The sequence below is a fragment of the Rhinatrema bivittatum genome, chromosome 9, assembly GCF_901001135.1.
Source record: "Rhinatrema bivittatum chromosome 9, aRhiBiv1.1, whole genome shotgun sequence".
Taxonomy (NCBI): domain Eukaryota; kingdom Metazoa; phylum Chordata; class Amphibia; order Gymnophiona; family Rhinatrematidae; genus Rhinatrema; species Rhinatrema bivittatum.
Window position 1 is genome coordinate 119,830,404 of NC_042623.1, and position 26,873 is coordinate 119,857,276.

At 42.1% G+C, this 26,873-nt stretch overlaps 1 protein-coding gene across 7 annotated transcripts in view; it reads left to right on the plus strand.

The window, feature by feature from the left end:
- USP15 (ubiquitin specific peptidase 15) overlaps positions 1 to 26,873 on the plus strand; it is a 401,393-nt gene that overhangs the window by 260,101 nt on the left and 114,419 nt on the right. For all 7 annotated transcript variants that reach the window (XR_003858618.1, XM_029615760.1, XM_029615761.1 and 4 more), the window contains 4 exons: positions 5,552 to 5,776; positions 9,586 to 9,669; positions 9,760 to 9,854; positions 17,996 to 18,187. Coding sequence is in view for 6 of the 7 variants with exons in the window: in XM_029615760.1 (XP_029471620.1) it covers positions 5,552 to 5,776; positions 9,586 to 9,669; positions 9,760 to 9,854; positions 17,996 to 18,187 (596 nt within the window). In the remaining variant the exon portion in view is untranslated. The remainder of the gene's footprint in view (positions 1 to 5,551; positions 5,777 to 9,585; positions 9,670 to 9,759; positions 9,855 to 17,995; positions 18,188 to 26,873) is intronic.

Here is a 26,873-nt window from a genome sequence, read left to right on the forward strand (position 1 = left end):
TTTGGCATAGGAAGTCCTCTTCATCTCCTTGGCAGGATATTTTCCATCATATTGCAGCCACAGGAACAAATATTAAGGATCCATCTTGTAATGTCCTATGAAAGATATAACAGTAAATAGGGGAATGTCAAGAGAGATTGAAGGAATCTGTTTCCCTTTATTGCCTTAATCGCAAACAATCCCCATGTATCAGTAGCCTTTCTGTCGACAAGCAGGCTGAGTTAGCCATAACGTGTGGGTGATGTCATCCATCGGCACCAAATTGACTCCTAGCCATAGAGCTTTTTCTGTACTGAGTATGTATGGGAGCTAGAATGCTCGGGCACTCCACCTCTTCTCTCTCTCTCTTTTTTGCTTAAAGAACTTTCAAAATTTTACCTTTAAATTTGCCTCGCTGCCTCAGCAGCCCCCTCCCCCCACCCCCCCCAACAATACTTTTAGAAAAAAAAATTTTAATTTGAATGTCTTCAGACGAAAAGCCACAGTAAGTGAAATTAAAGACTCGGTCTTTAATGTCAGTTACAGATGAACACAAACTCTGCTGCCACAGCCTGGGTTCAGACAACAACTGGATTGTTACTATTGCAGACCAATGTCCCCATGAATGCCCGTGGTCCAGGGTCTGGAAAATGAGAATGTGGGAAAATCCCATTTCTTGTGCTTCTGTAGCAAGTAAATTTGACCTCAAGTACGGAGTTATAAAAAAAAAAAAAAATCCCTGGGATTCAGAGTTGTTCAGTTACCCCATCAACCAGTAATGGTAGAATCAGCTCTTAAAAGGGTGAAGAAAACAAGAACTTATCCAAAAATATCGCCAGGGAAAGATCTCAGGCTATAGAACAATTTTGGCAAAAAGATGTTTCAAAGCGCCATGCTTAATGCATGAATCATTGTTATTAATTTTATATAGTTCAGTACTTACAGGTACTTGTGGAAAGGACCAATACTTGTGATCTGGATTGGCCACCTTGCTTGAAGGACCTTTGGTCTGACCCAGTATGGCAAGTCTTATGTTCTTACACAAAAGCTGAAGCCATTTCTTCTAACTGATGAGGATGGAATCACATACCCTCAAACTGTATGTTGACAGTATAGCCCTCAGATAAAAAGGAGAGGTTGTAGACAAACAAGGATCCAAAGTAAAGTAACGAATACAGCAAAAATGACTACACAAGGCATAAAACATAAAGGGCCAGATTTTAAAAGGCCTACGCACGCCGGGCCTATTTTCAAAGACCCGGCTATGTGCGGTAAGTCCCGGGGCTTCAGGAAAGGGGATGGGGCGGTCCGGGGGAAGGGCGTTAGGATAGGGCTAGGGGTTGAAAGGTTAGGGGAAGAGGTAAGAAGGTTAGATTAGGGGGTAGGGAAGTTCTCTCCCAGTCCGCTCCTAAATTGGAGCGGACTGGGAGGGAACTGGGGAAGGCTGCGGGCGTCGGCGCGCACAGGTTGCACAAATATGCACCCCCTTGCGTGCTCCGACCCCCGATTTTATAACATGCGTGCACCTGCGCGTGCATGTTATAAAATTGGGCGTTCATGTGTGCGCTCATGACACATGCACACATGGACACGCGCGCTAGTTTTGAAAATCTATCCCAAAGTAGAAAACAGAGCAAGGTATATGAAATAACTAGCAACATGAATACTAAACAGAAGTTTAAAGGTTTAAAACAGTAATATGAACAACAAAAAGAAAATATATTTTTGAATGTAACAGCAATGTGACAAGATGGGAGGGGGAAAGGGGAGAGTGAGGAAGGGGGGGACGGGCGAAGAGGAAGAAAGGGAAAAGGAAGGGACAGGGCTAAAAAAAGAGGAAGTTTGGAGATGCATGGGAAGGTGCATGTAATGTAAAAACATACTTAATAACACAGTGTCAATGGACTATTCAATCATAGCAGCTCCAAACACTATCGGGAAGGAAAATATATAAAGTGAAAAAGGACAACAGGGAAAAATATAAGATGAAGAAAAAATGTAAATGTGCAGATTGGGAGTACATACCGCACGAAGGAAATGCAGACAAGGCTGAAATGCCCGGAATAGCAAGTACAATAGTGTCTCAAAATCCCTAATCCAAATAAGAGAAAATCAAACAGGGTTTGACCAAAACAAAAACGATCTAGAAAGGATGGGGGTACATACCAGGAGGTGGATTCTGTATAAAGTGTCCTGTTTTTGCGTGCTTCTGAGGTTAGCCCCGCCCCCATTGAAGCTTTATTCAGCACTTTGCTGCCACTTCGGGCGCTTCCTGTTTACAATGATTGCATTTTCCATGACTGTAGGTCTTGCTTCTTTCGTTGTTTGCCGGCTCTTCTCCTGTGTGGTAACACTCATAGAATGTGTTTTTGTTTCGTTCTGTTTTCATCCTGCAAGGTGCCACGGTCCAAACTTTTTGACGCTGCCGCACTTGTTCATCAATGTCTTGTCCAACACCTGCCACTATTAGAAATTAAGAAATAAACCTCTTTTTTTTCAAATATATTCAGCATCCGCCTCCTGGTATGTACCCCCCCCCCCCTTCCAGTCCAAGTTTTTGACCACTCTTCGACCTAGCAACTACTCTATCCGGAAAGGGAGAGAATCCACCGCTACCTAAAAGAATGGTGCACAATCACCAAAGACCACTAGAGTCTAGATTGTGGAGTCTGGATACTGACTGCCTTTCTCCCAACTCTCTGTGCTTCCTCGCCCCTCAGCCTTCAGACCGGATCTATCTCACTGGACACAACACCACCTGGAAGTGGAATCGCTTCTCGAACAGCAAGCAACGGACCGCTTCCTCCCCATCTCTATGGCTTAGGGATTCTACTCTATTTCTTTACCCCCCCAGGAAATCTGGGGGACTGCGACCAATCCTGGATTTAAGAAGCCTGAACGAGTAGATACTCCAGAAGAAATTCAAAATCAGTTCGTTCCACACAAATCCTCCCTTTCATCTAGAAGAGTAGATATGCCCATTGGATCTAAAAGATGCTTTTGCTCAGATCCCCATCCACCCCTCCCATTAGCAATACCTACGTTTTATGGTGGATTGTTTTCATTATCAATACAAATTGCACCCTTTTGGCCGACAGAGAGTCCTCACCAAATGTCTAGCTGAAGTAGCAGCACTTCTGCACCATCAGGGCATCCAGGTCTTCCCTTATCTTGACAACTGGCCCTGACACATTAGGAAAAAACAGTAAAGCAAAGCTAATATTTAACAATATATAATGCTTCATACAAAAGCTATAGAATCAGATTTGTGAAGCTTTTTAATGCCCTTGTGTAAATAGAAATACTTTTGGTGAACAGCAGTTAAAGGTAAGTAGTTAACTGTATTGTATTAAATGCTTTTTTTGTAAGAAAAAAAGGTACAGGTACTCACATGCAGGGTTTGTGTTTTTTGTTTGGGGGGGCGAGCCCACTGCCAGGGCTATGCCCTCTAATGTAGCCCCACCCCCTATAACCAGCTACAGAACCTATGAAAAGACAGAATTGTGAATATGCCACTGGCTCTTAAAATAACACACCTCTTTCAAGAAAACAGAACATTCCAGATGGCCAGAGATGCCTACAAAGAAACTACATGGTAGCAGACTCCATCATCTTGGTCACACAGGCAGAGCAAGTACAGATTCTCACCTAATACAGAATAAATGACCATAAATTAGAAATAGAATTGTGTAGACAAATTGAATTGGAAACCATACAATGCCAAACACAAAAAAGAATAGATATGGATGCTGCAGTGCAAAAGAAACCACACAGGTCTCTTTTTTTTTTTTTTTTTTATTAAGATATTACTTGGTCTTCAAAATCATCTCCCTGCCTACCCCGATCCCACTCCCCAGACCTGTGCCATACTTTTAAGTGTATGTTCCCAAGCAAGCGGAAGAGATAGGCATCACTCCTTCCCCTTGATGTCTTGTGTTGCTAAGTTTATCAGAGCAACACAAGATATTAAGGTGGAGGGACTACCCCTGCCTCTTCCTCCACACGCTGGGGAGCGCACACTCAGAGGGTTGGCAGGGAGATGGGCCACTTCAGGTTTGTAATTTGGTGCATATGGGGAGTAGGAAATTCCAGCCTCAGGATTTAAAGCTGTCTTTTACATTTGAAGGGGACGGGATAGGTTTGGAGGGGAGCGGGGGAAGTCCCCACACATAAGAACATAAGAAAATGCCATACTGGGTCAGACCAAGGGTCCATCAAGCCCAGCATCCTGTTTCCAACAGTGGCCAATCCAGGCCATAAGAACCTGGCAAGTACCCAAAAACTAAGTCTATTCCATGTAACCATTGCTAATGGCAGTGGCTATTCTCTAAGTGAACTTAATAGCAGGTAATGGACTTCTCCTCCAAGAACTTATCCAATCCTTTTTTAAACACAGCTATACTAACTGCACGAACCACATTCTCTGGCAACAAATTCCAGAGTTTAATTGTGCGTTGAGTAAAAAAGAACTTTCTCCGATTAGTTTTAAATGTGCCCCATGCTAACTTCATGGAGTGTCCCCTAGTCCTTCTACTATCCGAAAGAGTATTTTGTCTGAAGTTGATAAGGAAGTTAGGGAGTGTAGAGGTCAACAGCTGTTCTGTTATATGGTTTTTACTTTGCTGGTTAGCCCACTTTTCAGTGCTAACTGGCTAATTTTAGATGGTGGAGGGAAGGATATTGAGTAAGCTGGTGATCGGCTAAAGTTATTTTATTTGGGTAACTTTAGCCAAGTATATTCAGCAGATTTGGCCTGCTAAATATTTGGCTAAAGTTCTCTGGGCAGCTTTACCCAGATAATTTTGCGGCTAGCCAGCTTACTGAATATTAATATTTATCAGTAAGTGAAATAAAAGATTTTCTTTATATGAGAGCACCAGCAAAGGAACTTTGTTCTTATCTGGAAAGCAATTTTCAGGCAGTTGGACCTCATCTCCAACCCCCCCTCCCCCCAAAGGCACTTGCCCTTGTCGGGGGTGGGAAACGACATTGAGGATACCATGGCAGGTGAGAGATTGATGCCATGGTGGGGAACCGGTCCATTCTTGAGGGAATAGTGGGATTAAATTCCCCATGTTAACCATGCCGTTTACTTCAGGCTAGTTAACTCGGGAATTTGACAGGCAGCATGCCCATACAAAATGTAACATCTGGTCTGAAGCATGTGTTAAATTTTAAGCTTTAGGAAGTTCATGGTAAATAGCGAGTTAAGCAGAGCAAACCATGCTATTTCCTGTTCATGTGTTAAAACAACATTTGCATATGATGCTACCTTAATTAACATGTGTATGCTTATTTTAGTGCATATGTGCTGACCTCATTAGAGACCCATTTAGTGTACACATTAAGGCCTTATTTCATTGAATGCTGTTTGACATATGCAAAATTGCCTTAATGTGCACATTAAGCTTTATTGCATAGGCCCCTAAGTGCGGTCTGACTAGTGCTTTAGGTAGCAGTAAAATCATTTTCTTTTACTTATTTTTCATTTCTCATGTATTGCAAAATAAGTGTGTGTCTGATTCCTTAATGCTGCAGATACATTATAAAGGGTCTTTTGTTTCAATTCTAGGTAGTTGCTGAAGAAGCCTGGGAAAATCATATAAAACGAAATGATTCCGTCATTGTAGATATATTCCATGGCCTTTTTAAATCTACCCTAGTTTGTCCTAAATGTGCTAAAATATCTGTAACATTTGATCCTTTCTGTTATTTAACTCTTCCACTGCCAATGAGAAAAGAACGCACTTTGGAAGTTTATTTAGTGAGAATGGATTCACTCTCCAAGCCTTTGCAGGTAAGAAATATTTTGTGGTTATTAAAAGCACAGGTACAAAAAGGTTGTGGTTATTTTATACCTAAGAATTTTAAAAGAACAAAGGAGCTATTCTACTGATTCTGATTTTGCAAGGTCTAATTTCTTTTTTCCTTCTAATTTTGCTGGCATGTCCTCTTGAGCCTTTCTATGACTCACAGGTTTCACTTTCTAAAGACACCCATCCCATCTTGAAATTTCTTTAAGAATAACATTTAGCTACTATAAATGAGTGTTCATGGCAAAGCTTGAAAAATCAGTGAAAAAAAGCTAGAAGGCTATTATGAATGTTGTGATGTACAAGGACTACACAAACTTCCATTAACAAATATGTGAACAATATTAATAAACAGGGGGGAAAGACAGAGTACTAGCAATTTAATAGATGTATTTAAAAATTATTTTTGATCTATTTTGAGGAAATCTATAGTGATCTTGCTTTAAATGTTGGTAACTAATGCGAGGGCTCTTGCCACAGATAGATAAGATGGGCTCCAAGGGGGGGGGGGGGGGGGGAGCCATGCAACACTCAGCCCCCTTCCTATACTTCCCTCACCCTATCCCCCAGATGTACCTGTGTACTCATCAAGCTAGGCATTAGCAGCTCAGCCTGCCCAAATGTGAGGCAGCCACAACCAGCCAGTGAAGGGCAAGTGCCAATGGTAAACCTTACCAAGGGAGCCTTTTCCCCAGTTACGATCCTGCCAAAGTGAATAGTTTCACTTTTTGTAAATTTTGCTGCTAAATGTTTCCCCCAAAAACAAGTCTACGGTATACTGAACATGAACTATTTCTTTAAATTATTTTTAGCCCGCCTTTCCAATTGATGCTCAAGGCAGCATTACAGTATTAAATAGCAAGCATAATAAGTTCCTTTCCCAAAGAGCTTATAAACTATGGGGCGGATTGTAACCCCGAAAACCCGCTCCTGTGCGCGCCGAGCCTGTTTTGCATAGGCCTGGCGACGCGTGCAAGCCCCGGGAAGTGTGTAAGTCCCAGGGCTTGAAAAAATGGGCAGGGCGTGGGCATGGCCAGAGGCCTCTCCACTGCTGCTGGGCCCGGGGATCGCGCACCTGCACTTGGCCAGCGTGCGCAACCTACGCCTGCCCAGAGGCAGGTGTAAATAAAAAAAAAAAATAAAGATGGGGGATTTAGGTAGGGCTGGGGAGTGGGTTAGATAGGGGAAGGTGGGGGGGGGGGCAGAGGGAACGGGGAAAGCCATTGGGGCTCTCCTAGGGCTTGGCGTGCGCAAGGTGCACAAGTGTACACCCCCTTGAGCGCACCGACCCTGGATTTTATAACATGCGTGCGGCTGCACGCGCATGTTATAAAATCGGGCGTAGATTTGTGCGCACCAGGTTGCGTGCACGAATATCTGGCCCTAAGTGAGTAGGTTTTTTGCCCATAGCTCCAAACACTAGACGCAGATACACAACCCTGGGTGGGCAGGGCCACAGGCAAGGCTTGTTTTCAGGATATGCATAATGAATAATCATCAGGCATGCATTTGGTCTGAGATCCACGGTAATTTTCATAGCTTGGTTACCAGAGCTATGTTCAAACCTTGAGGATCAGGAGGTGCAACTCTGCACTAGACAAGGGGGGATACACACCATCTAGAATCTGTCTAACTATAAGCAAAGTATTTTTGTTATCTAACTTCTATCTATTATCATCTAACTTCTTCAGAATATCAACTTTTGAGTTTCTTGACTATATTATGGCTTCATTTTTTCCTGTTTCTAGTTTTGTTTCCTGTTTTGTTATGTTATTTTGAATACAGAAAAAAACAGCCAAAATCACAAAAAAAGTACCTACCCAGGTCTATAACATTAAAGTGCTTGGAATACATGTAATAAAAATTCAGTTCATGACCATTTTTATAATGGAAGAAAAAAACTTCAGAAACCATACAGGGCCATTCAGTGCCTCTGCAGTTGGGGTGTCTTAGTCTAAAAAACCTCCTTTAATAAAAGACCATAAGTGTTTTAAAAAAAAGTGAATCAAAATAATTGAAAATGAACTTAACTTGTGCTGTTCTTTGTGCTGAAGTAATTTTGTGGTGCAAGCCAAATTATGTAACAATCCTGTGCAGAAGCAATTTTTTCAGTAAAAGCCAAATTTATAATACTCCAATGATAGCCAGCGTTTTGCCAAAAAAGGCTGCATCTAGGAGTTCCTTTAATTCCCGCTTCCAACAAACATTATATTGGCTGCAGTCCTGATGTTCTTAAAAACATAACAGTGCGGATGCGATATAAACCACAAACATTTTACTGCAAGTTTTACCGTGAGGTTTTCCATTCAATAAATTCGAGATAGTTTCATTTGATCGAGCTATAACTAATCTGAATGTTATGTCCCCCGACTGCGCTCCGTACTGGTTTTAAATTCCATCTCCAGCTTATCTTCCACTTCTTACAAAAAAAAAATGAAGCCATCCTCTCCTCTGAAACTAGGCCTCCCTCCACTCCCCTGCAGCTGATTGCCCCTCTAAGCCCCCTACCCAATTCTCCCTTCAGCTGGTACCCCCTCATAAACTTTCACCCCACCTCCACCCTAAAGCTGTAAACAGTGTCTCTGAGATACCAGCTTTATTTTGTACTTGCACACAGTTGTTGATGTGCTTGCCCTTTAAGAGGGGCACATCAAGTGAGCACCTTGAGCAATTCAGCCTGCATTGGATAGAGGTATCCTGCCCCTTTAGGAAGGGAGTCGGGGGCTGGAGTTGAAAACTGCACCAGCTAAATTTGAGCTGGAGCTGGCACAAGTGCTGTCTCTTCTTCAAGTCTATTCTCCTTGCCTTTCCGAATGTTGGAGTCAGGCTTCTGATGTCCGTTCCTTTGCAGTCCCACAGCTTGATTTCCTCTCTGAATTCTAGTGTGGGCTTCTGACATTTTCAGGGCTGCGGTGCTATCAGTTGGTTTCTTCTCCTCTTCCTGACATCAGATAGGAAGAGGGGGCAGCGTTAGGAGCTGGTTTCTCCTTTCCTTTTTCACTCAATCAAAAGTAGGATGACCTCTCTTCTTCTCCTCCCCTTCTTGATGTCAGGCAAGCTCACTGCCACACGTCTCCTCTTCTCCCCTCCTGGACATTGGGTAAGTGTGCATGAGGGATATAAACTGTGCTTGGCTGCATACACATGCATCTTACAAGAAACAATGCTTCTGATATTTCTTGGCTCCATCACCTGTTTGGTGGATGTGATGGGGGCAGTATCTGGTTAAGTCTCAGCAGGTTGGATGAAAGAAGTTGCTGGTCCATCTCTGTCCCTGAGTCAGATTCCTGTTCAGTTCTTTCTTCTTTGCTTTAGTTATGCTGGGAATGTGACTGAAAGAGCTCTCAATCCCACGAATGAAGCCTGTACAAACTGCTACTTGTATGGTGGCACTACAGTGGCAAGGAAATGATCAGTTTTTGTATTAGTTTTGGAAGAATTGATTCCAATCTCCTCAGCCACTTTATGATGGTCTACATAAAGAATATGGAAGATACTGGTGATTGTACACTATATCTGAAAATAAATAAATATTAAGTAATCACATCTTGAATAGGATGATTAAAGAATCACAGTAGAACATTTTAGATTCTGATTATGTAAACCCCTCAAATCAATGAATTTTTATTCTTCAGATGAAACTGAGGTAGACATCTGAATAATCATGTGCTAAAGAAATATTTTAAAATGAATGTTATATGCAAAAGCACAAAGACTGTTTATTTAGCAAGTCTCGTTTGCTCCTGATTTCATAGCTTTAAAAATAATACAGCATCTAATTTTTGTTTTTTAGTACAAAGTAATTGTCCCAAAAATTGGAAGTATACTAGATCTTTGCACAGCACTGTCCCTGATATCTGGTGTAGCTGCAGATAAGGTATGGTATTTTTTGAGGTGACTATTTAGACTGATTGTTTAATGTTCTAGAATTGTTGCCCAATATAATAGTTATTTTCTTTGTGTTTAGATGATAGTTACAGACATATACAATCATAGGTTTCACAGAATATTTGCCATGGACGAAAACCTTAGTAGCATTATGGAACGCGATGATATTTATGTGTAAGTATTCTGAACATTGTTTATTCTAATACAGTATATAACGGTAGGAAAAAGAAATCTATCTTGTCTGCCCAGTTATTCCTGTTTACACTGCTAAGGATGTATCTCAGTTGTCAGCAATAGATCATGACCACCTGTAGAATATTTATCCTTTTCCAGGATGGTTTTCTGTCTGTATTATATGTACTGTACCATCTTGGACACATGAGCATGTAAAATCCCCCATTTAGTTCACACCTAACACCCCTCCCTTCTAGCAACAAGTCTTTGTAATAACCTAAACTACTACCTACTATAATGCAACTATTGTGTGAATATTTGGCCTCTCAAGGCCCCTGCACAGCCTGCCAGACCCAGCTATGTGAGTGCCTGTATTTCCACTAGGACTGCTAGTTTTTACAGTACTAGCAGCCTGCCAGACAGATTGCAGCTGCTATTTAATTCTATTAATATTCTGACTACATTTTGAGTGGTCAGTCTGATAGCTTTGGTAGCTTGCTCTGTAGCACTAAACAGGAGGCATGGTAATTTTATATGCTGAAAATTAATTTGTACCTTATTTCAGCTTTTTTTTTCTGAGTGTTCTAAGAGTTCTGTTTTTTGGGGTTTTTGGTTTTTTTTCCCAGTTGTGATCTCATTAATGAGCTCCTTATCTGAGCTTCAGCCAGGAAAAAAGAATCTAGTGAAGCAGTTTCTCAATCCATTCCTGGATATCATCTAGCCAGTCTGGTTTTCAGGATATCTATAATGAATATTCATGACATGATTGACATGAATGACATGTACTGTATATTTATCCTGAAAACCTGACTGACTGGGATATTCTACGACCAACTTAAGAAATACGGTGGTGGAAATCAGCATATAAAGTAGGACTGGAAGCAGCTCACAAGCAGTGTGAAAGGGGTGCTAAGATACTCCGATACTCAGGAGAGAAACTTCAGGATGATCCTTTCTGATGTTCTCATGGTAGTGAAACAGTGTGATAGTGGTCACCAAAGCCTTAGGGATGCTAGATTGCATAAGGATTGGCAAATCTGCTATTTAACATTAATAAATAATCTAGGGAAAAAGGAACAACGAGCAAGCTGATCAAATTTGCAACTGACAAGGAATCCATAGTTGTTAAAACAGCTGTGGATTGTAAGGAACTACTAAACGACCTTGCGAGATGGAGACTGGGCATATAAAATTTAATGTGACAAGTGCAAAATGATTCACATAGGGAAAAATAATACGAATTATAGATACAGAATACTGAGTTCCATGTTAGGAACCACCACCCAGGAAAAGTCCTTGTGGGCAATACATTGAATTCTTCAGCTCATTGTGTGGTAGCAGTCAAAAAGGCAAATGTTAGGAATGATCTGAAAAAGATTTGAGAATAAAATGAAGACTATTATATTGTCTGTGTCAATCTACAGCGTGACTGCACCTTTAGTGTTGTTTGCTCTTCTTATCACCCCCATCTGAAAAAAAAAAACCAGCAGAACTAGCAAAGCAAGGGAAGAATACAACAAAAATGATAAAGGGGCTGGAATGGCTTCCTTTTGGTGAGAGGCTGTTCAGTTTTGAGAAGAGATGAATGAGAAGGGGACATTATAGAGGTCTATAAAATGAGTGGGGCTGGAACGGTTAAATAAAGAACGCTATTTACCCTTTCAAATGAAACTAAAACAAGAGGACACTGCATAAAACTAACAACCAGCAGATTTAAAACAAATCGTAGAAAGTACTTTTTCACTCATCACACAATCAAGCTATGGAATCTGTTGCCAGAGGACATGATCAAGATAACTAGCATAGTGGGGGTTAAAAGAGGTTTGGACAAGTTCATGGATGAAAAGTCCAGGTAGATTAGGAAAAGCCATTCCTATCATAGAAACATATAGAAACATAGAAATGACGGCAGAAGAAGACCAAATGGCCCATCCAGTCTGCCCAGCAATCTTTCGTACTTATTTTTCTCATACTTATCTGTTATTCTGACTGCTGAGGTCAGGGCCCTTATTGGTAACTTTTTTATTCTAATTTCCTTCCACCCCCACCATTGATGTAGAGAGCAGTGCTGGAGCTGCATCAATGTGAAGTATCAAGCCTAAATGGTTAGGGGTAGTAACCGCCGCAATAAGCAAGCTACTCCATGCCTATTTGTTTACCCAGCCTGTGCAATTTAGTCCTTGTTGGTTGTTGTCTGAATATAAATCATCTTTTCTTCATTCTCTCCTGCCTTTGAAGCAGTGAGCTGTGCTGTATATGTATTCAAAGTGAAGTATCAGGCTTGATTGGTTCAGGGTAGTAACCACCACAACAAGCAAGCTACTCCCACGCTTATTTGTGAATGCAGATCTTATTTCCCACATTTCCTCTTGCCGTTGAAGAATAGAGCAATGTTGGAGTCGCATTAACCTTGTGTATGTTTATTGAATAAGGGGAGTAGTAGTCATTCCCGCAAGTCACCCCCATGCCTCTTCTCTTCAATTCATTCACATCCTCAAGACTTTATGGATACTCAGCGTTTATCCCATGCTGTTTTGAAATCCTTCACAGATTTGATCCTCACCACTTCCTCCGGAAGGGCGTTCCAGGCATCCACAACTCTCTCCGTGAAGAAATACTTCCTGACATTGGTTCTGAGTCTTCCTCCCTGGAGTTTTAAGTCATGACCCCTGGTTCTGCTGATTTTTTTCCAACGGAAAATGTTTGTCGTTGACTTTGGATCATTAAAACCTTTCAAGTATCTGAAAGTCTGTATCATATCACCCCTGTCACTCCTTTCCTCCAGGGTATACATATTTAGATCCTTCAATCTCTCATAAGTCATTTGATGAAGGCCCTCCACCTTTTTGGTTGCCCTTCTCTGGACCACCTGCATCCTGTCTCTGTCCCTTCTGAGATACGGTCTCCAGAACTGAACACCTCACCAAGGGACCTGTACAAGGAGATAATCACTTCCCTTTTCTTACTCGTTATTCCTCTCTCTGTGCAGCTCAGCATTCTTCTGGCTTTAGCTGTCACCTTGTCGCATTGTTTCACCGACTTCAGATCGTTAGACACTATCACCCCAAGGTCTCTCTCCTGCTCCGTGCACATCAGCCTTTCACCCCCCATCGAATACATTTCTTTTGGATTTCCACACCCCATATGCATGACTCTGCACTTCTTGGCATTGAATCTCAGCTGTCATATCTTCGACCAGTCTTCCAGCTTCCTTAAAGCCCGTCTCATTCTCTCCACTCCTTCCGGCGTGTCCACTCTGTTGCAGATCTTAGTATCATCCGCAAATAGACAGACCTTACCTTCTATCCCATCTGTGATGTCGCTCACAAAGATATTGAACAGGACCGGTCCCAACACCGACCCTTGCGGCACTCCGCTCATCACCGCTCTCTCTTCCGAGTAAGTGCCATTTACCATCACACATTGTCTTCTGTCCTTCAACCAGTTTGTTATCCATGCCACCACCTTGGCACTCACTCCCAAGCTTCTCATTATATTCACAAGCCTCCTGTGTTGTGACCGTATCAAAAGCTTTGCTAAAATCCAAGTAGATGACATCAAGCACTCTTCCTTGATCCAATTCCTTAGTCATCTATCATCAGATTTGTCTGACAGGACCTTCCCTTGGTGAAACTATGCTGCCTCTGGTCCAGCAATTCTTGCTGCTTGTAGATAGTTCACTATTCTTTCCTTCAGCAGTGACTTTTCCCACCACCAAGGTGAGGCTAACCGGCCTGTAGTTACCAGCCTCCTCTCTGCTCCCACTCTTGTGAAGAGGGACCACCGTCACTCTTCTCCAATCACTCGGCACCACTCCCGTTTCCAGGGATCTATTGAACAGGTCACGCAGCGGAGCCGCCAGCACATCTCTGAGCTCCCTCAGTATCCTGGGATGAACCTCATCAGGCCCCATGGCTTTGTCCACTTTCAGTTTTCCTAGCTCTTCCCATACATTCTCTTCTGTAAACGGAGTTTCATCCATTCCACTCTCCTCCAGTTTCTTGTTAATTAGCGACAGTCCTTCTCCGGGGTCTTCTTTAGTGAACACCGAACTGAAGTATTGGTTTAATATTTCTGCCATTTCTTTATCTGTCTCCACCCATTGATCCTTTTCACCTTTCAATTTCACTATACCACTTTGGACTTTTCTCCTTTCACTGATGTATCTGAAAAATGTTTTGTCACCTTGCTTTACCTCTTTGGCAATCCCTGGGATCTGCTAGTTACTTGCCCTAAACTGGTCACTGTCGAGACACCGGATGCTGGGCTTGATGGTCTTAGGTATGACCCAGCATGACATTTCTTATGTTCTTATGTCATTGATGAAACCTCACCAAGAATACTGAGTCCAGTTCTAGAGATTACCTTCAAAAGGATATAAACCAGCTAGAAGTAATACAGAGAGAGGCTAACAAAAGGGCATAGGATCAATATATAAAAAAAAAAATTGAGAAGAGACTTAGGGACATAAACATGCATGGAGAGGAGGAGTAGCCTAATGGTTAGAGCAGCTTGCTGATAACCAGGAAAGCCAGTGTTCAAATCCTACTGCTGTTCCTTGTGACCTTGGGCAAGTCACTTCCCCCTCCATTGTCTCAGGTGTACAGACTTGGACACTGTACTTGAATGTAACTTGGACACTGTACTTGAATGTAACTTGGACACTGTACTTGAATGTAACTTGGACACTGTACTTGAATGTAACTTGGACACTGTACTTGAATGTAACTTGCCTTGAGCTACCAATAAAAAGGCATGAGCTAAATACACAAATAAATAAAATAAATACAATAGAAGAGAAGAGAAGGGAGAGGCTGAGGAGACAGGTATAATAGCAATATCCAAATACTTCAAAAATATAAATGTACAAGCAAACATTTTTCAGAAGAGAGAATGCTCTAGAACAGTGTTTCTCAATCTTTTCAAGCCCAAGGCACACCTACATTAACAAAAATATTGTGTAAGATGATATAATAGTCATCTAAATACATCAAAGAGAGAAACACAAAAGCAAACATTTTTCAGAAGAAAAAATGCTCTTAGAACAGTGTTTCTCAACTTTTTCAAACACAAGGCACACCAACATTAATAAAAATATTGTGTGGGCACACCAACCTCCAAAGCAATTACAGTGCAGGCATTGAGAGAAATTATATAGTCAAAAGAAGATAAAGGAAAGTTCTGAAAGCCCCACCAGTCTCGCTTCCAAATTTTAAAACAGAGACATGCATGAACTTGACACAATGGGCTGCTGTTATATCCAGTGCTCTGTGTACACTCTTCCTGTCTCACTCAGGCTGGGAATAAGATTGACACTACAAGGACTCAAAGGAGAAAGGTCAGGAGAGCTAAGACAAGGAAGTTATATTTATTTATTTATTTATTTTAAGTTTTTCTATACCGGCATTCGCAATATGTTTACTGGTGTGTGTCAAACCAAGCAGGCCCAGGTATCCGTGCCCTGCATGCTGCTCATTGATTACCACACTATAAGGCTCATATTATAGCTAGAACAAAGAGGCATGCATGATTACACATGTTCTCAGAAAGAAGCTCCCTCATGTTTGAGTGACTGATAATGACTCTTGTTACTGTGAGATACTGAGAGCAGAGTCCAGGTGTTGATCTGTATCTGAGAATCAGGCAATGGTAACTTTTCCATGGCACACCTGATTAGGTCAAAAGCACAAAAGTGTGCCATGGCACACTGGTTGGGAAGCACTTCTCTAGAACAGTGCTTCTTAACCAATGTACTTTGGGAAAGTTCTTCCAGTACTGCAGTGGTGGTAGCCTCAACATGATCCCAGCACTGAGGAAGACTGAGTGGAGGGGAGGAGCAGGGAGCCCATACAGCCATGGTGCATGGCAGAGAAGTGCCTCTGCTCCCTGCTCCAGCACCTCCCCAATTGTCCACTTTCCACCCCTACCTGCTGCTTAGAGTACAGAGATCTTTTCTGCTATTCTCTGTTTGGAGATTCACTGCTTAAGGCCTGTCGGTGCTTCAGGGACTTGGGACTCAGCTGACAGGAGAGAATGATTTGTGAGAAGGGAAAGGGGTGAATGCTGAAAGAGGGTGAGGGGGGGAAGGAGGTAAACGCTTGGTGAGGAGGAGAGCAGTGCAAAAGGTGGTGAATGTTTGGGAGGTGAGGAGAGGTGTGAATGCTTGGGGAAGAGGCACAGGAGGCCGACATGGTATTATGCATTTCTTCTCCTGCTGGCCAGGGTGGGGAGAGGATTGGGAATACAAGCTGAGCCATATCAGGAAAGGGAATAAGGGAATGAAGAGAAATAAAGATGAGAAGGGTATGAAAGAGTGGGGAAACCAGGAGGGGACAGGAGAAGAGGAGGAGAGAGGTCCAGGATTGAGGAAAAAGAGAGAAATGATCCTGAATAAGAATAGGGTGATGGAAAGGAAAGGGAAAGAAAACCAAGGATAAAGAGAGAAAGAGGACCAGGTACTGGGAAGATGGAGATGGAGAAATTACTCAAGGCTAGGGACAGAAAGGGGAATCTCAAACAGGGGAGAGATCCAGGGATGGGGGAAGGGGGGACAGGACGAAGGAGAAAGAAGATTACAGGAGTCAGGATAAAGGGAGAGAAAGCCAGGTATTGTATGGTCAGAAAATGAGAGGACCTGTGATGAGGGGAGAGAACTAGAAAGGGAGAGAACTGGGGAGGCAAGGCGAGAGAAGATGCTGGGTGTGGGGGAGTGAAAATCCTGGGAAATAATGGAGGGAAAAGGTAATAAGGAATGGAGAAGATAGAGTTGGAGAAAGAAGAGGAATGAGGAAAAGAAAGCATCAAGGAAAGAGCAGAAAGATTGAAAGAAGAGAAGATATTTTAATATCTACTCTGAAGGCAAGAGACAAGAAGGAAAGAGGACACCAGAGAGAAGGAAAAAAGGGAACGGAGAATAACCAGTGAACAAGAAAGTCACTTAGCAAAAAAAAAAAAAACCAGCCAGGGGCACTAAAGATTGGAAACTTATTGCTTGATAGAGAATATTAATAACTCATCAGTATAAAATAACCTGGGTCACAGTTCAAAGGCCCTGACCTGGATATGTCTGTCTCATAGAATGTACATGTTGGGAATATTTAGGTTGTGTTGGCTTGATTTTGACTTTTTCTAGTGTATAATTAGGTTGTTGTATGCAGGACATACCCACCAGCACAGAGTCTTTTGCATTTATCCCAAAACTGTTTTGTGATGATAAAGCTTGACGAATGTGCTTTTAGGTATATTTTGAGAGTATGTTAAAACAGTTTGCCATGAGGACTCCCCTCCCACCCTCCTAACCAAAATGAATTTCTCACATACTCCTAGCACTATAGGGATTAAGTGTTCCAGATTCACCCACCACAACTGAGAATCTTACCCTCTCTCACTCCTGCTTCTTACTTGCATGTGTCGCCTCTGCCAGCTTTAGCGTAATATTTGAATGTGTTAGGTCCTGTAATCTCACAGAACTAGCTGGTCCTGCACATTCAGATGTCAGATTGAAGCTGGCCAAAGGAGGCACGCATAAGTAAAAAGTGCTCCTGCCTGTGTAAGGAGGGATGGTGAGAATCATGCAAAATTTGGTTTGGTATGACACTAAGGCTGAACAAACGTCCAAGTGTGCCATGAAATAAAAAGAAACTTTGAGATACACTGCTCTAGAACTATATTAGAAAATATTTCTTCATGCAAAGAGTAGTGGACATATGGAATGGATTCCCGGTGTAGCTGGTGGAGACCAAAAAAGTAATGGAATTCAAAAAAGAATGCAATAAGCATAGTATGTTCCTAGTTGTGAAGAAGTAAAGGGAAAGCCAGATATCAACTGGGTTCTATGGCCTTGTACCAGGAATGAAATTGGGCAGACTGGATATCCTTACCATCTTTATCTATTGCCATATTCAGTTTTTCTATTTCATTGCAGTATTTATATGTGAAGAATTTACAGGGGAAAATAAGGAATGTTGATTAATGCCCAACCCTTGTGGTACTGAAATTCTTTCACATTTTTGAAGCCACATAAGTTTTCAGATTTTTTTTGTTTTACAGTTTGAAAAGATAAAATTCATATTTCCAAAGGTGTTGCTCTTATAAGCTGCTCTGTAAATGCAGTGCTTGTTTACATTTCTGTATGTTTGCAGATTTGAAATAGCCATCAGTAGAACTGAAGACACAGAACAAATGATAATTCCTGTTTATTTACGGGAGAGCTATCGCCATACTGGTTATAACCATCACAGTGGTTCTACATTGTTTGGCCGACCTTTCCTTATGGCAGTGCCTAGAAATGTTACTGAAGACAAACTTTATAACCTGTTACTGTCAAGAATGTGGTGAGTATCTTCTTAAGCTAAAGACATGATATTCTATATCAATATGCAAGACTATTGTGACACACAATTTTTAATTTTAAAATTGTTATACTTTATATCATGCTACACTGCCCAGTTCTGAAGTTTGGTTATAGCAATCCCCTGTACAGATTACTCTGTCCCAAAGCATATACTCTAATGCTTTCATAGGCAAACTTTATCATTCTAGCAGCCAGGCTTTTCTTTTTAATTAAAATGCCACTTATGATACAAAATCATTGGTTTACTAAGTTGTAGCTACCCTATAAAAAGAGGCATATGTATTAAAACTCATGCTAAAAAATGTTCATACTGCATGCACTGAAAATTGAATGTGCAGACTACAATGGCACTTAATGGACAATGCAATGGACTACATTTTGACACATGCCTGCAAAAAAAAAAATCCCATATCATTCATGCTATTATCATGCACACAATGGATCCCATGTTAGCCAGCCAAAGTAAAAAGGACCTCTTCTCCTCCCTTGACACAAGAAAGGGATTCAATGGCCCCAACATTAATACCCATATATAGAGTAAATGACAAATATAGACTAGATTGGTCCATACAGTTTTGTTTCTTTGACTTTGGATAGATAAGCATATAAATTCCCATATGCATCCAAACTCTAGCTTCTCCCATTCATGCCTTTTATCTGACCTCTCAAACCTTTTCCTACCACTGCCCTTCTTATCTGTCTCAAGCATACCCAGAACCTACTAAAAGTGCTGGCTTTTACCACCTCCATTGGTAGGCCATTTCAGGCCATCTTCAATTTTGATTCTTACAGATAAGATCTTCTTCCATGTCTTAGCAAATTTTGTAATACTTGCCACATAATTAGTAAGGCTATTGTCTCTACCACTCCTCATGCTCATTGTCATTGAAATGTGGATTTTAACTACAGCCCCTCCATACAGATTACCTCAGCTTTCTGAGAAACTCAGTGCAGTTGTACTGCTCTTAGGGTTGTAACCGCCTCTCTGAGCAGTTTACCCCAATACCTTCTTGAAATCCCATTATAGTCATTCCACTGCTGTTTTGGGTTGCCCTATATCTTTCCATGGTGTTGACCACACCTTGAGTATTACATGCAGTTCTGATCACCACATCTCAAAAAAGACATAGAATTAGAAAAGGTATAAAGGAGATAGAATGATTTCCCTATGAGAAAAAGCTTAAAGAGATTAGAGTTCTTCAGTTTGGAGAAGAGATGGCTGAGGGGAGATGTGATGAAGGTCTATAAAATGAGTGGAGTGGACTGGGTAAACACGAAACAGTTGTTTACTCTTTCAAAAAGTACAAAATCTAGAGGACATTAAGTTACTAGGTGATACATTTAAGACAAATAAGAGAACATATTTTTTTATTCAATGCATAAGTAAACTCTGGAATTCATTGCCAGAGGATGTGGTGAAAGATGTTAATGTAGCTGGGTTTAAAAAAAGTTTAGACTAGTTCCTGGAAGAAAAGTCCATAAAACATTATTAAAGTGGATGTAGGGAAATCCACTGCTTATCCCTGGGATTCTGGCAGGTACTAGTGACCTGGATTGGTCACTGTAGAAAACAGGATACTGGGCTTGATGGACATTTGGTCTGACCCAGTATGGAAAATTAATGTTCTTATGTTCTCCATTCAGATTATCCTAGAGCTTCTTTATTATCCTTGGCAGATGAGCATATAATATCCAATACTTGACCCATCATTCAACCCACCCCCCTCGTTCCTACCACCAAGCTGTACAATTATCCAAACTACCATCAAAACTAGTAAGTGTTTCCCAAACATTTGGCCCTCCACTGCCGAGGTTCATGTGGACCCACTGGATGGTACCCAGGCAACACCAACTTACCAGCACTGACCTAAATTGTTTGTCGAGTCTATGCCTGCTGGTACCAACCTGGCTACTCCATGGCCCACAGTATCACCAGGTTGTGTTTCCATTCTTTGCTGTTTTGTTCTTACACCTTTCCAATTGAGGGAGGGGTGGAGGGATGTTTACAATGCTGTAAGCCCCAATTCTTTTACTACCAATACCATGGAATATGATAGCAGATAAGGACCATCGGGCCCATCTAATTTTCCTATATCACCATGGCGCAATGCCAAAGTCCCATTTCTCTCTTTGTTACTAGGCTTCTCTGTATTTATACCTTGCTTTTTCATATAATATAATACTTATTATTTTTATAGCGCTATGGGATGTATCCTGCACTGTACAGTGGTGGTAAATATTCAGGTAATAGGTCCTAACCTCACAGAGTTTATAATCTAAATGGTTACCTGAAGCATTGGGAGATAAAGTTACTTGCCCAAGGCCACAAAGTGTGTCAGTAGGAGAAGCGGGATTTGAACCCCATTGCTTTAACCACTAGGCCACTCGCTTTTCCCCTTAGAATTCTGATTCCACCTCCACTGTCTGTCCATTTTGGTCATCCACCATCATTTCCATGAAGAAATACTTTCAAATGTTGCTCCTGGGTCCTACCCCTTGGATCCTTATGCTGTGACATCTTGTCACATTCTTTCCTCTGAAAACTGTTTGCTTCATATGCCTACTTCTGTATATTTGAGGTATTTGAATGCCTCTATCGTATCTCCTCTGTTTCTCCTTTCCTCTAAGTCTCATATGATAGCTTTTGGCGCAGGCTATACCATTTTGGTAGCCTTTCTCTGAACCATCTCTACCCTAGTGGTTAGAGGAATGAGGCTGAGAATCAGAGAAACCAAAGTTCAAATCGTGATTCTTCCACTGATATGCCTTTTGACCTTGGACAAGTTACTTTATCTCCCATTGCCTCAGGTAGCAACATAGGTTGTGCACTCTATCTAGAAACTTATCACCATTGTGCAGTGCTGTATATGTCTAGTAGCACTATAAAAATTTGTATTATATCCTTTTACATAAGAACATAAGAAAATGCCATACTGGGTCAGACCAAGCATCCTGTTTCCAACAGTGGCCAATCCAGGCCAAAAGAACCTGGCAAGTACCCAAAAACTAAGTCTATTCCATGTTACCATTGCTAATGGCAGTGGCTATTCTCTAAGTGAACTTAATAGCAGGTAATGGACTTCTCCTCCAAGAACTTATCCAATCCTTTTTTAAACACAGCTATACTAACTGCACTAACCACATCCTCTGGCAACAAATTCCAGAGTTTAATTGTGCGTTGAGTAAAAAAGAACTTTCTCCGATTAGTTTTAAATGTGCCTCATGCTAACTTCATGGAGTGCCCCCTAGTCTTTCTACTATCCGAAAGAGTAAATAACCGATTCACATCTACCCGTTCTAGACCTCTCATGATTTTAAACACCTCTATCATATCCCGCCTCAGTCGTCTCTTCTCCAAGCTGAAAAGTCCTAACCTCTTTAGTCTTTCCTCATAGGGGAGTTGTTCCATTCCTCTTATCATTTTGGTAGCCCTTCTCTGTACCTTCTCCATCGCAATTATATCTTTTTTGAGATGCGGTGACCAGAATTGTACACAGTATTCAAGGTGCGGTCTCACCATGGAGCGATACAGAGAATCAACTTCCATAACTGGACATTTTTTAGATCTCACCAACATATCACCTCTTTTTTTTTTTTTCTGCTGGTTATGGCTCTCCCTATGTACCCTACCATCCCTCTGGCCTTGGCCACTGCTTTAACATGCTTTTCCTGATTAATACACATCAGTTTCTCACCCCTTTTGTACTTCTTCTTTGGATTTCTGCACCCCAAATGCATGACTCTGCATAATTTGGCATTGAATCTTAGCTGCCAAGCATTCAATCATCGCTCAGGCTTTCTTAGTTCATGTCTTATTCTGCCTATTCCCTTAGGGGTGTCCATTCATTTGTAGATCTTTGTGTTATCTGCAAAAAAGGAAAACTTTTCCTGGTAAATCCTGCACAGTGTTCACATTGTGCAGGATTTGCCCCAGAACAGATCCCTGAGACATTCCGCTAATCACCCTTCCCTCCCCAAATTGAATTCCATTTACCACTACTCTCTATCTCTCTGTTTCTAATCCAGTCCACCACCTTAGTTCCCAACCCAAGATTGCTTATTTTATTTATGAACTTCTATATGGGACCGAATCAAAACCTTTGCTGAAATCCAAGTAAATCACATGCAGTGCACGTCTTTTATCTAATTCTGTAGTCACTCATCAAATAAATTGGTTTCTCCATATAAAAGCAGAAACAGCCACACAAATGGGTGACGTTATCCAACAGCATCATGTCAGAGCATTCTCTTTCTCAATCCCAGCACAGAAATTCCCACATTAATTTTGCTATATGAGTCCCTCAGACATTTGTCTGCTTTGCTGAAGGTCAAGCTTTTCTCTCTCTATGTTGCTATGATTTTTTTTTTTGAGGTTTTTCATCTAAAAGTACCCTTCTTTTCCCTGCCTTCTGTTTTAACATGCTACACCAGTCCAGACAAGTGGGTTATGTCCCCCTATCAGCAAATGGAGGGAGAGCACACAGATTTCCTTAAAACATCACCACCACTAAGAGGTGGTGAAGCACAGATAAATCAGTATTCTCTGCCACCAGCAAATGGTTGGACATTCTCATCGAGTATAACAGGATTTGGCTCCCAGGTTTGGCTGGTCTGGCCCGGTAGAGTGTTTTGAACAGTTCTGTCTCAAGCTGTGAGTCAGGTTGCTGGTTTGTACCAATTTAGCAAGCCCATTTGTTTTGAGCAGTTCTGGTTTGAGCTGTAGGCCAGGCTGCTGTTTTTTGCCAGTTTAGTGAGCCCATTTGTGAACACTTTCCCAGATAGGACTTAGAAGGGTAGAGGGAGAGCTTTTTGTATTCAGCTATAAATCCCTACCAATCTCTGAGATCTCCTATACTTGCCCCATGGTTTCTTATATTCAGATACTATCCTTCTCTCCACCACCTCCACTGGGAGGCTGTTCCATATGTCCATCATCCTTTCTGTTAAGAAGTATTTCCTTTGAATACTCCTGAATCTACCCCCTTCTACCCTCATTTATTTATTTGATTTTTATTCTACTTTTTCAGATACTTCAAAGCAGGTTGCATTCAGAGACTGTAGGTATTTCTCTGTCCCTAGAGGACTCACAATCTAAGTTTGTACCTGAGGCAATGGAGGGTGAAGTAACTTGCCCAAAATCACACAGAGCAGCAGCAAGATTTTGAAGCCTGACTTACTTGGTTCACAGCCCATCGCTCTAACCCCCCCCCCCCCCTCATTCTAGAGTTTCCTTTCCATTGAAATAGTCTTTCCTCCTGTGCATGAATACTTATGAGGTATTTAAATGTCTCTCTCATACTTCCCTATTCCGTCTTTCCTCTAAGGTAGCAGAAACAGCCCCTCCATGCAGGTTCCCCCCATGCCTGCATCATTAATACCTGTCAGGTATTTGATGGTCTGATCATATTTCTCCTGTCTTCCAGAGTATACTTATCTGTAGTACCATATGAGATTAAACTAAAGGAGCTTAATATGTATATCCTGGAAGAGAGAAGAGACAGAGGAAGTATGATACAGACCTTAAGACATAAGAAATTGCCATGCTGGGTGAGACCAAGGATCCATCAAGCCCAGCATTCTGTTTCCAACAGAGGCCAAACCAGGCCACAAGAACCTGGCAATTACCCAAACGCTAAGAAGATCCCATGCTACTGATGCAATTAATAGTAGTGGCTGTTCCCTAAGTAAACTTGATTAATAGTTAATGGACTTCTCCTCCAAGAACTTATCCAAACCCAGCTACACTAACTGCACTAACCAGATACCTGAAAGGAATTAATGATGCACAAAACTCAAATCTTTTCTGATGGAAAGGAAGCTGTAAAACTAGGGGTCATGATATGAAACTCCAAAGGGGATGACTCAGGAATAATGTCAGGAAATATTTCTTCACGGAAAGAGTGGTGGATTCATGGAATGCCCTCCCGGAAGAGGTGGTGAAGACAAGAATGGTATATGAATTCAAAAAGGCATGGAACAGAGAAGATCCCTGCTGGCTAGAGAATGGAAATAAAGAAATGGAGTAACTTTTCTACTATACCTTGGAGGTAGCATGTACAGAGCAACAGTTGCTACTATTCTTTAAAGAAGGGCTTGGGGGGTAGCTTGCACAGCATTTTGCCATCTTTCACTGTGTTGCTATGTTTAGATCTTTAAGATGGTCCCCATATGTTTTGTAGTGAAGACCATTGACCATTTTATTAGCTACCCTCTGGACTCCAGAACTGTACACAGTATTCCAAATTACCAGGGCGGTATCACCTCTTTCCTCATCGTTCCCCCAGATCAGACCAGAATATTGGGTTTTTCTCCCTTACTAGCAGATGGAGACAGAGAAGAAAAGCTTTGCTGCACCATTGGTACATAAGACAGTGTACCACTTGCAGTTACTGAGTGATCTTTGTCTCCAGCAGATAAGGAAGTTCAATCCTATAGTTGGACTGTCAGTGAAGGATTATAGGCTCCCTAGGGGTGTTAAATCCTGTTTTGGGGCCATCCTCCTGGTAGAACAGGGTTGAGCAGAGGGTCGATGATGTTTGGTTGTTTTGTACTTTTTATCTAAAGATAAGTTTGATACCCAGTGATACCCAGTGGTGTTCATGCCCTAGCCCCAACTCCCTCTCCTACAAGGCTCCTCTCCTGTTACCTAAAGGGAAGTATTTCTGCCTTTCTGGCGTTTGTTTTTTATTTAGGAGGGATGATCTCTTTAAGATTGTGTTGAGTAAAAAACCTTGGAGCAGCTCAGCAGAAGCCTTAGCATCATTCAGGAGAGGAGGCAGAGCAGATGCCCTTCCTGCAGTGTGTGCTCCCGGGAGCAAAACAGTTTGGCTGCAAGGAGGGAGGACTTTCTCCAGCAAGGTCTGGTTTTGGCTGTGTGGTGAGTGGAAAGATGGCCATGCCCGTGCTGCGCTTCTCTTTTACGGCAGCGGCCCTATGGGGCAGGGGTGATTCGAGAGGGCCTTTGCCAGCAGACAAGGTGTGAACAGATAAGTGGCTGTCTGTGGTGCAGTGATTCTTCTTAATCTTGTCTTCTTCGATTGAGTGCGCTAAGAAAAGCATCGATTCAGACCTCTGGCATATGCGCAGAATGCTCCGGAGGTGGAGTGGGCTATTCAGGGGAGTTCCTGCCGCAGACCCGGAGTCCAAAATGGCTGGATCTAATAAGACTCCTTCAGGGCTCGTTTCAGGCCAGTCAGTCTCAACTTAGAGGGAGAAAGCAGGAAGGCCTTTTCTAATCGTATACTTTTGGCTCTGGTTGAAAGTGTCAGCGTGATATAGGGAAAGGCTGGTTCCTCTTCATTCCCTGATGGGGTATTATTTATTTACTACTTTGATTTATATTCCATTCTTACAAGCACTTCAAAGTGGATTACATTGAGGTACTATAGGTATTTCTCTATCCCCAGAGGGCTTACAATCTAAATTTGTAATTGAGGCAGTGGAGGGTGAAATGACTTGCTCGAGGTCACAAGGAGCAGCAGCAGGATTTGAGCCCTGGTTTGCAGCCCACTGCTGTAACCCCTGACTTTAACATGAAGCATAAGGCCTTTGTTAAGAAAAAGGCTTGGTTGCATCTCTCAAGACTTCAGGGGATTCTCTGTGGGCCTTTTTCAGACTAAGCAGCTTAGCTTAGGACCACAGATGGCTGTGTTTTGGGAATCGGTAGCCTCTGACAAGAGGGGTTTGGAGGATCCCGGGGGGATGTCCTGAGGGGAGCAGATCCAGATTGCGAGAGTACAGAAGAGGGGGAGATTCCTTTGGCTGAAGGGGATAAACTCCTATGTGGTTTGGCTCTTTTCCAGAGAAGGGTTGACTCCCATTATCACCTGAGCTCTGGCAGGGCTGGGTCTTGTGGAAAAGGTGGAACTGGATCAAGAAAGGACTCCATTTAAGAGGGTCCTTATGATGGGACAGTTAAAATGCTAGTTCTGTCTGAAAGGAGCTGGGCCAAAGGTTGGCAGAGCCATGGCTCAACTGAATTTCCTTCCTGATGGTGCTTCGAAACAGTTCAAACTACCCAAAGTAGATGCATTGAGGTCAGAGATTAAGACTGCTATTCTGCTTGAAAGGAGAATCTGTTTACGATGGGTGCAGCAGATTCCTCTAGTGGACTCTGAAAAGGCTTTGTCTGAGAAGGAGATGGAATACCTAGAAGCTGGTTTATACTTAATGATGGATCCCTGGTGTGGATGCCCAGGAATGGGGTATCAGTGGTTTTGACTACAAGACTGCTCTGTCTGCGTGCATGGGTAGTAAATGTTTGGCAGCTGGGTGGTCTCCCTTTTTGGGGAAAGTTGCTGTTTGGAAGTCAAACCTAAGGGCCAGAAGACCTTCCCCATTAGGCAGAAATTCAGGTAGGCCAGGCATAGCCATTTTGGGAAGGGGGGGGGGACCTCTTTGTAGAGCTAGTATATGGCAACTCTCATGACTTTTGGAACTGCAGTCTCAGAGGACTTAAAGGTGCTCAGTGAAGATGAATGGGCTCTTTCTGGTGTAAGAGAAGGCTGTGCCCTAGAATTTGATTGCCCTCTAATCAAAAGTTTCAAGATTTCCCTGGAAACTTCAAGGCTTAAGAAGGATACGGCACAATCCATGCTGGAGTGTGTGCTCTTTTTCAGTCTTGTAGTTCCAGTCCCAGAGGAAAGGAGAAGGTCGGGAAAAGTACT